At 56.4% G+C, this 11,067-nt stretch overlaps 1 protein-coding gene across 1 annotated transcript in view; it reads right to left on the bottom strand.

Annotated features, from left to right (window-relative positions):
* The window catches only part of LOC144486854 (glycogen phosphorylase, muscle form-like), a 20,176-nt gene extending 14,350 nt beyond the window's left edge, over positions 1–5,826 (bottom strand). Inside the window, exon 1 of the mRNA XM_078204874.1 lies at positions 5,469–5,826. Within this exon, the coding sequence (XP_078061000.1) occupies positions 5,469–5,711 (243 nt within the window). The 5' untranslated portion in view covers positions 5,712–5,826. The remainder of the gene's footprint in view (positions 1–5,468) is intronic.
* Between the last annotated feature and the right edge of the window lie 5,241 nt (positions 5,827–11,067).

Raw genomic sequence — 11,067 nt, 5'->3', positions numbered from 1 at the left:
AGAGACAGAGAGAGAGAGAGAGAGAGACAGAGAGAGAGACAGACAGAGAGAGAGAGAGACAGACAGACAGAGACACAGACAGACAGACAGAGACACAGACAGACAGACAGAGACACAGACAGAGAGACACAGACAGAGAGAGAGACACAGACAGACAGAGACACAGACAGAGAGAGAGACACAGACAGAGAGAGAGACACAGACAGAGAGAGAGACACAGACAGAGAGAGAGACACAGACAGAGAGAGAGACACAGACAGAGAGAGAGACACAGACAGAGAGAGAGACACAGACAGAGAGAGAGACACAGACAGAGAGAGAGACACAGACAGAGAGAGAGACACAGACAGGGAGAGAGACACAGACAGGGAGAGAGACACAGACAGGGAGAGAGACACAGACAGAGAGAGAGACACAGACAGGGAGAGAGACACAGACAGGGAGAGAGACACAGACAGGGAGAGAGACACAGACAGGGAGAGAGACACAGACAGGGAGAGAGACACAGACAGGGAGAGAGACACAGACAGGGAGAGAGACACAGACGGGGAGAGAGACACAGACAGGGAGAGAGACACAGACAGGGAGAGAGACACAGACAGGGAGAGAGACACAGACAGGGAGAGAGACACAGACAGGGAGAGAGACAGACAGAGAGAGAGACACAGACAGAGAGAGAGACAGACAGACAGAGAGAGAGACACAGACAGAGAGAGAGACACAGACAGAGAGAGAGACAGACAGACAGAGAGAGAGACACAGACAGAGAGAGAGACACAGACGGATGAGATAGTTGGCATGCCCTGGGCTCTCCCAGTGACACATTATTGTGCCCTCTGCAAATCTGCTGTGTCTCAGGTCCCCTTGAATAACCTTCAGCAGCAGCAGCCCGGTGGAAGACAGGACAGTGGCTGCTGCAGATTGCTTTGCATGGCCTGTCACCCAAGATTGATGGCTCGTAGTTGAGAGTGTTTTCCAGCAACCTGCGCTGTGCGGTGCTGCAGAGTTTGCCCGTGCCAAACACCTGCAGACACCATGGTGGCAGAATCGGCGGACCGGGGGTCTAGAGGGTGGGGGGGACTAGGCAGAGCCTGAGCGCGCGGAGGCAGGGGAAACAGCCCCTTGCTCGAACTGCGCACCCGTCCCGGCACAGGAGGGAGGGGGAAGCGATCAGCCCCTCAGACCTGGGCCTGCATTCCCGGAGGTCACAGTGTTGGAACTCCACCTGCCAGCCGAGGCACGTGTCGCCCGAGATACCCTCGGCAAGCAGAAACACCGAGGTCAACCTCGCATTGGGAAAACTGTGAATAGAGCGAGCTCACTGCGGGAGCGAGCGAGACTCCCTCCAACTGCGTGTGAGCGCACGCACGCGAGGGGCAGGTGTAAAAACTCAGCTCACGTGTACACCGAATCAACTGTGTTGTGTACAGTACTGGTGGGGAAGGGTCTGTCACTGTGTAACACTGGGGTACAGTACTGGTGGGGATGGGTCTGTCACTGTGTAACACTGGGGTACAGTACTGGTGAGGACGGGTCTGTCACTGTATAACACTGGGGTACAGTACTGGTGGGGAAGGGTCTGTCGCTGTGTAACACTGGGGTACAGTACTGGTGGGGACGGGTCTGTCACTGTATAACACTGGGGTACAGTACTGGTGGGGAAGGGTCTGTCACTGTATAACACTGGGGTACAGTACTGGTGAGGATGGGTGTGTCACTGTATAACACTGGGGTACAGTACTGGTGGGGACGGGTCTGTCACTGTATAACACTGGGGTACAGTACTGGTGGGGAAGGGTCTGTCGCTGTGTAACACTGGGGTACAGTACTGGTGAGGATGGGTGTGTCACTGTATAACACTGGGGTACAGTACTGGTGGGGATGGGTCTGTCACTGTGTAACACTGGGGTACAGTACTGGTGGGGAAGGGTCTGTCGCTGTGTAACACTGGGGTACAGTACTGGTGGGGATGGGTCTGTCACTGTATAACACTGGGGTACAGTACTGGTGGGGAAGGGTCTGTCGCTGTGTAACACTGGGGTACAGTACTGGTGGGGATGGGTCTGTCACTGTGTAACACTGGGGTACAGTACTGGAGGGGACGGGTCTGTCGCTGTATAACACTGGGGTACAGTACTGGTGGGGAAGGGTCTGTCGCTGTATAACACTGGGGCACAGTACTGGTGGGGACGGGTCTGTCGCTGTATAACACTGGGGTACAGTACTGGTGGGGAAGGGTCTGTCGCTGTATAACACTGGGGCACAGTACTGGTGGGGACGGGTCTGTCACTGTATAACACTGGGGTACAGTACTGGTGGGGACGGGTCTGTCACTGTATAACACTGGGGTACAGTACTGGTGGGGACGGGTCTGTCGCTGTATAACACTGGGGTACAGTACTGGTGGGGAAGGGTCTGTCGCTGTATAACACTGGGGCACAGTACTGGTGGGGACGGGTCTGTCACTGTATAACACTGGGGTACAGTACTGGTGGGGACGGGTCTGTCACTGTATAACACTGGGGTACAGTACTGGTGGGGACGGGTCTGTCACTGTATAACACTGGGGTACAGTACTGGTGGGGATGGGTCTGTCACTGTGTAACACTGGGGTACAGTACTGGTGGGGACGAGTCTGTCACTGTATAACACTGGGGTACAGTACTGGTGGGGACGGGTCTGTCACTGTATAGCACTGGGGTACACTACAGGTGGGAACGGGTCTGTCGCTGTATAACACTGGGGTACAGTACTGCTGGGGTCGGGTCTGTCACTGTATAACACTGGGGTACAGTACTGGTGGAGACGGGTCTGTCACTGTATAACACTGGGGTACAGTACTGGTGGGGACAGGTCTGTCGCTGTATAACACTGGGGTACAGTACTGGTGGGGACAGGTCTGTCGCTGTATAACACTGCAACAGGACAGTAATTCTGCAACCTTGTCCATTTCTATCACTGGGGGTAGGGGGATGGGAGGGGGCAATTAAACGAGAGGTCATAGCCGTAACACAAGCCCTCCCAGGGGGAAAGCAGAGATGGCTTTGATGATGAGTGTAACAAGAGTCGGTCACAGTTCAATCCGTGTTCGTCCAGCCTTGGAAAAAAGCCTTACCCCAGCTTTCTGCAGTGACAGACCCATCCCCACCAGTACTGTACCCCAGTGTTATACAGTGACAGACCCGTCCCCACCAGTACTGTACCCCAGTGTTATACAGCGACAGACCCATCCCCACCAGTACTGTACCCCAGTGTTATACAGCGACAGACCCATCCCCACCAGTACTGTACCCCAGTGTTATACAGTGACAGACCCGTCCCCACCAGTACTGTACCCCATGTGTTATACAGCGACAGACCCATCCCCACCAGTACTGTACCCCAGTGTTACACAGTGACAGACCCGTCCCCACCAGTACTGTACCCCAGTGTTATACAGTGACAGACCTGTCCCCACCAGTACTGCACCCCAGTGTTATACAGTGACATACCCATCCCCACCAGTACTGTACCCCAGTGTTATACAGTGACAGACCAGTCCCCACCAGTACTGCACCCCAGTGTTACACAGTGAAGGACCCATCCCCACCGGTACTGTACCCCAGTGTTACACAGCGACAGACCCGTCCCCACCAGTACTGTACCCCAGTGTTATACAGTGACAGATCCGTCCCCACCAGTACTGTACCCCAGTGTTACACAGTGATAGACCTGTCCCCACCAGTACTGTACCCCAGTGTTATACAGTGACAGACCCTTCCCCACCAGTACTGTACCCCAGTGTTATACAGTGACAGACCCATCCCCACCAGTACTGTACCCCAGTGTTATACAATGACAGACCCGTCCCCACCAGTACTGTACCCCAGTGTTATACAGTGACAGACCCTTCCCCACCAGTACTGTACCCCAGTGTTATACAGTGACAGACCCATCCCCACCAGTACTGTACCCCAGTGTTATACAATGACAGACCCGTCCCCACCAGTACTGTTCCCCAGTGTTACACAGTGACAGACCCGTCCCCACCAGTACTGTACCCCAGTGTTATACAATGACAGACCCGTCCCCACCAGTACTGTACCCCAGTGTTATACAGCGACAGACCCATCCCCACCAGTACTGTACCCCAGTGTTATACAGTGACAGACCCGTCCCCACCAGTACTGTACCCCAGTGTTATACAGCGACAGACCCATCCCCACCAGAACTGTACCCCAGTGTTATACAATGACAGACCCGTCCCCACCAGTACTGTACCCCAGTGTTACACAGTGACAGACCCGTCCCCACCAGTACTGTACCCCAGTGTTATACAATGACAGACCCGTCCCCACCAGTACTGTACCCCAGTGTTATACAGCGACAGACCCATCCCCACCAGTACTGTACCCCAGTGTTATACAGTGACAGACCCATCCCCGCCATCTGTCTGCCCCCCTGGGTGCTGTGCAGGGTGCCCCCCACACCTGGGTGCCGCCCCACTCATGGGTGCCCCTCCCAGCCCAACACCCCCTCCCTCCCCACTCCTTGGCGCTGTGTCGGGTGCCCCCCACCCTTGGGAGCTCATCTTTGGGTCTTTCTCATAATAGTACTGCTGTGTGCGGATCCACCTGCCCACCAGGTGGTCTCTGACGGTGTGGGTGCTGGGTTGTGAGTGTGCCCCCCCCACCCCCCCCACCCCTGGGTGCTGTGTAGGTTCCCCCTCCCACCCCTGGGTGCGGTGTAGATTCCCCCTCCCACCCCTGGGTGCTCTGTAGGTTCCCCCTCCCACCCCTGGGTGCTGTGTAGGGTGCCCCCCCTGCGTGCTGTGTCGAGTGTGTGTCCGTGGGTGCTGTGTAGGGTGCTCCCCCCACCCCTGGGTGCTGTGTAGGGTGCTCCCCCCACCCCTGGGTGCTGTGTTGGGTGTCCCCCACCCCTGGGTGCTGTGTAAGGTGTCCCCCCCACCTCTGGGTGCTGTGTAGGGTGCCCCCCCACCCCTGGGTGCTGTGTAGGGTGCCCCCCCACCCCTGTGTGCTGTGTAGGGTGCCCCCCCCACCCCTGTGTGCTGTGTAGGGTGCCCCCCCCACCCCTGTGTGCTGTGTAGGGTGTGTGTCCCCCCACCCCTGGGTGCTGTGTAGGGAGCCCCCGCTGGGTGGTGTGTAGGGTGCCCCCCTGGGTGCTGTGTAGGGTGTCCCCCCTCGGTGCTGTGTCGTGTGTGTCCCACCCCTGGGTGCTGTGTAGGGTGCTCCCCCCCACCCCTGGGTGCTGTGTGGGGTGCTCCCCCCCCACCCCTGGGTGCTGTGTAGGGTGCTCCCCCCCACCCCTGGGTGCTGTGTAGGGTGCTTCCCCACCCCTGGGTGCTGTGTAGGGTGCCCCCTCACCCCTGGGTGCTGTGTAGGGTGCCCCCTCACCCCTGGGTGCTGTGTAGGGTGCCCCCTCACCCCTGGGTGCTGTGTAGGGTGCCCCCCCCACCCCTGGGTGCTCACCTTTGGGTCTTTCTCATAGTAGTACTGCTGTGTGCGGATCCACCTGCCCACCAGGTGGTCTCGGACGGTGTGGGCCAGTGCCTGGTAGTAGTCCCTGGTTGTGGCCACATTGCGGTCCTTCACCAGGGTGAAGTGCAGGTGCCGGTTGAAGTTGCGCTTGATGTCGGTGACATTCTCCACCCCGGCCAGCCCGCGGACACTGATCTGCTTCCGCCGATCCTGGTCAGTCTGCGGCCGCGACATGCTGCTGTCCGTCTGGCTGCACTCACTCACTGCCTCACTACCTCACACTCACTCACTACCGCACTCACTGCCACCGCTCCCTCAGCCCCGCGCGACACTCGCCGCCTCAACCGCCCGCCTCATTAATATGGAGCCGCCTCATCCATATGCATCAAGAGGGAGGCGGGGCCCGAAGCCCCGACCCCGCCCCCCCCAACATCCTCACTGCTGTTCATACCCGCCGCCCTCATTTACATTCAGGTCTCCGCCCACCTTTCCCTCATTTACATTCAGGTCTCCGCCCACCTTTTCCTCATGTACATTCAGGTCCCCGCCCACCTTTTCCTCATTTACATTCAGGTCCCCGCCCACCTTTTCCTTATTTACATTCGCATCCCCCGCCCACTACCTGGTTCCGATTCGTCAGGGCGCTCTCCAAAATGCGCAGCCGCAGCAGAAGGGTCACGCCCACCCACCCCCCGCACAATCCGCATTCAGTGAGGTTCCGCTTCACCCCTCAGTGCGCGTGCGCACCAACCGCCACGCCTCCTTTCACATTCCGAATGCGGCTCAGGCCCTCTTAGTACGCGTGCGCACCAACCGCCACGCCCCCTTTCATGGTCATAACGGAGCTCAGACCCTCTTAGTGCGCATGAGCACCAACCGCAACGCCTCCTCCGTCATAACGGAGCTCAGACCCTCTTAGTACGCATGCGCACCAACCGCAACGCCTCAGTCATAACGGAGCTCAGATCCTCTTAGTGCGCATGCGCACCAACCGCCACGCCTCCTTTCAGTCAACGGCTCCCATACCCTCTTAGTGCGCATGCGCACGAACTGCCACGCCCCCTTTCACGTTCATAACAGAGCGCAGACCCTCAGTGCGCAGGTGCACCAACCGCCACGCCACGCCCCCTTAATTCATAGTCCTCAGAGAGCTCAGGTCACCTCAGTGCGCAGGCGCCCCCTCAGTCCTCTCGCCCGCATCCGCAACACGAGTTCAATCCAGGTCCCTCTCAGGGCGCCAGACGCCACGCCCCGTCATGCATATTCATCAAGGGGGCGGGACAGCACCACCAGATGTCACGCCCACTCCCACAGACCCGTTCATCAACTATCCCACTGCGCAGCCGCCACCAACCGCCACGCCCACTTCCACCCTCACGTTCATCAACTCTCCCGTTGCGCAGCCGTGTCAGAGCAACGCCCCTTTCATGCATATTCATCAAGAGGGCGGGAGCCCAGCTCCTTCAGACATCATGTCCTTCAGACATCAACCCCACTCTCTATCTCAGCGCGCAGGCGCCCCAGCGGCCACACCCTCCTTATTTCTATTCATAAAGGGGCGGGGCCGCACTCCCAAAGGCACCGCCCCCTTCTCATTCTTTTTAGCGGTAGGCTCGCTGCCATTGCGCAACCGCCAAAGTGGCCACGCCCACTTCATTTATATTCATACCTCCATCAATGGCCCCTCCCATTCCCCCACTCCAATACCCCCTCCCCCACTGCAATACCCCTCCCCCACTGCAATACCCCCTCCCCCACTGCAATACCCCTCCCCCACTGCAATACACCTCCCCCACACAAATACTCCTCCCCCACTGCAATACACCTCCCCCACTGCAATACCCCTCCCCCACACCAATACCCCCTCCCCCACTGCAATACACCTCCCCCACTCCAATACCCCCTCCCCCACCCTAATTCCCCTCCCCCACTCCAATACCCGCTCCCCCACTCCTATGCCCCCTCCCCCACTCCAATACCCCCTCCCCCACTCCAATACCCCATCCCCCACACACACAAATACCCCTCCCCCACACAAATACCCCCTCCCCCACTCCAATACCCCCTCCCCCACTCCAATACCCCCTCCCCCACTCCAATACCCCCTTCCCCACTCCTATACCCCCTCCCCCACTCCAATACCCCCTCCCCCACACCAATACCCCCTTCCCCACTCCAATACCCCCTCCCCCACTCCAATACCCCTTCCCCCACTCCAATACCCCCTCCCCGCTCCAATACCCCCTCCCCCACTCCAATACCCCCTCCCCCACTCCAAAACCCCCTCCCCCACTCTAATACCCCCTCCCCCACTCTAATACCCCACCCCCCCCACACAAATACCCCTCCCCCACTCCAAAACCCCCTCCCCCACTCTAATACCCCACCCTCCACCCAAATACCCCTCCCCCACACAAATACCCCTCCCCCACTCCAATACCGCCTCCCCCACACAAATACCCCTCCCCCCACTCCAATAACGCCTCCCCCACACAAATACCCCTCCCCCCACTCCAATACCCCTCCCCCACACAAATACCCCTCCCCCACACAAATACCCCCTCCCCCACTGCAGTACACCTCCCCCACTCCAATACCCCCTCCCCCACTCCAATACACCCTCCCCCACACAAATACCCCCTCCCCCACTGCAATACCCCTCCCCCACTCTAATACCCCATCCCCACTCCAATACCCCCTCCCCCACTCCAATACCCCGCCCCCTCCAATACTCCTCCCCACTCCAATACCCCCTCCCCCACTCCAATACCCCGCCCCCTCCAATACTCCTCCCCGACTCCAATACCCCCTCCCCCACACAAATACCCCTCCCCCCACTCCAATACCCCTCCCCCACTCTAATACCTCCTCCCCCACACAAATACCCCTCCCCCCACTCCAATACCCCTCCCCCAGACAAATACCTCTCTCCCACTCCAAAACCCACTCCCCCAATCTAATACCCCATCCCCCCACTCCAGTACCCCTCCCCCACACAAATGCCCTCCCCCATTCCAATACCCCCTCCCCCACTCTAATACCCCTCCCCCACTGCAATACCCCCTTCCCCACTCCAATACACCTCCCTCACTCCAATACCCCCTCCCCCACTCTAATACCCCCTCCCCCACTCCACTACCCCTCCCCCACACAAATGTCCCCTCCCCCACACAAATGCCCTCTCCCCCACACAAATGCCCCTCCCCCACTCCAATACCCCATTCCCCCGCACTAATATCCCTCCCCACTCCACTACCTCTCCTCCACTCTAATACCCCTCGCCCACACAAATACCCCTCCCCCACTCCAATACCCCTCCCCCACTCCTATGCCCCCTCCCCACTCAATTCCCCTCCCCCACTCCAATACCCCTCCCCCACCCCAATACCCCCTCCCCCCACTCCAATACCCCTCCCCCACTCTAATACCCCCCCACCACTCCAATACCCCTTCTCCCACTCCAATACCCCCTCACCCACTGCAATACCCCCTTCCCCACTCCAATACACCTCCCTCACTCCAATATCCCCTCCCCCACTCCAATACCCTCTGTGAGACGTGAAGGCTCAGTTAGGGCGGTTGAGAGTTACAAGTTAGCCAGGAAGGACCTAAAGAGAGAGTTAAGAAGAGCCAGGAGGGGACATGAGAAGTCTTTGGCAGGTAGGATCAAGGAAAACCCTAAAGCTTTCTATAGGTATGTCAGGAATAAAAGAATGACTGGGGTAAGATTAGGGCCAGTCAAGGACAGTAGTGGGAAGTTGTCCGTGGAGTCTGAAGAGATAGGAGAGGCGCTAAATGAATATTTTTCGTCAGTATTCACGCAGGAAAAAGACAATGTTGTCGAGGAGAATACTGAGATACAGGCTATTGGACTAGACGGGATTGAGGTTAATAAGGAGGAGGTGTTAGCAATTCTGGAAAGTGTGAAAATAGATAAGTCCCCTGGGCCGGATGGGATTTATCCTAGGATTCTCTGGGAAGCTAGGGAGGAGATTGCAGAGCCTTGGGCTTTGATCTTTAGGTCGTCATTGCTACCAAATAAACCTGTTGGACTTTAACCTGGTGTTGTTAAACTTCTTACAGGAATAGTGCCAGAAGACTGGAGGATAGCAAATGTTGTCCCTTTGTTCAAGAAGGGAAGCAGAGACAACCCTGGTAATTATAGACCGGTGAGCCTTACTTCTGTTGTGGGCAAAGTATTGGAAAGGATTATAAGAGATAGGATTCATAATCATCTAGGAAGGAATAATTTGATTAGGGATAGTCAACATGGTTTTGTGAAGGGTAGGTCGTGCCTCACAAACCTTATTGAGTTCTTTGAGAAGGTGACCAAAGAGGTGGATGAGGGTAAAGCGGTTGATGTAGTGTATATGGATTTCAGTGAAGCGTTTGATAAGGTTCCCCATGGTAAGCTATTGCAGAAGATACGGAGGCATGGGATTGAGGGTGATTTAGCGGTTTGGATCAGGAATTGGCTAGCTGTAAGAAGACAGAGGGTGGTGGTTGATGGGAAATGTTCATCCTGGAGTTCAGTTACTAGTGGTGTACCGCAAGGATCTGTTTTGGGGCCACTGCTGTTTGTCATTTTTATAAATGACCTGGATGAGGGCGTAGAAGGATGGGTTAGTAAATTTGTGGATGACACTAAAGTCGGTGGAGTTGTGGACAGTGCGGAAGGTTGTTGCAGGTTACAGAGGGACATGGATAAGCTGCAGAGCTGGGCTGAGAGGTGGCAAATGGAGTTCAATGCGGAAAAGTGTGAGGTGATTCACTTTGGAAGGAGTAACAGGATTACAGAGTACTGGGCTAATGGTAAGATACTTGGTTAGTGTGGATGAACAGAGAGATCTCGGTATCCTTGTGCATAGATCCCTGAAAGTTGGCACCCAGGTTGATAGGGTTGTTAAGAAGGCGTGCGGAGTGTTAGCTTTTATTGGGAGATGGATTGAGTTTCGGAGCCAGGAGGTCATGTTGCAGCTGTACAAAACTCTGGTGCGGCCGCACTTGGAGTATTGCGTACAGTTCTGGTCGCCGCATTATAGGAAAGATGTGGAAGTGTTGGAAAGGGTGCAGAGGAGACTTACCAGGATGTAGCCTGGTATGGTGGGAAGGTCTTATGAAGAAAGGCTGAGGGACTTGAGGTTGTTTTCGTTAGAGAGAAGAAGGTTAAGAGGTGACTTAATAGAGGCATACAAGATGATCAGAGGATTAGATAGGGTGGATAGTGAGAGCCTTTTTCCTCGGATGGTGATGGCTAACACTAGGGGACATAGCTTTAAATTGAGGGGTGAGAGATATAGGACAGATGTTAGAGGTAGGTTCTTCACTCAGAGAGTGGTAAGGGCGTGGAATGGATTGCCTGCAGCAGTGGTGGACTCGCCAACATTAACGGCATTCAAATGGTTATTGGATAAACATATGGATGATATTGGAATAGTGTAGATTAGAGGGGCTTTAGATTGGTTCCACTGGTCGACGCAACATCGAGGGCCGAAGGGCCTGTACTGCGCTGTAATGTTCTATGTTCTATGTTCCTCACACAAATATCCCTGCCCCCACTCCAATATCCCCTCCCCCACTCCAATACCCC

This window comes from Mustelus asterias, unplaced genomic scaffold (genome assembly GCF_964213995.1).
Source record: "Mustelus asterias unplaced genomic scaffold, sMusAst1.hap1.1 HAP1_SCAFFOLD_494, whole genome shotgun sequence".
Taxonomy (NCBI): Eukaryota; Metazoa; Chordata; class Chondrichthyes; order Carcharhiniformes; family Triakidae; genus Mustelus; species Mustelus asterias.
Note: the sequence above shows the minus strand (reverse complement) of the source record. Positions and strands in the feature narration are given on the sequence as shown.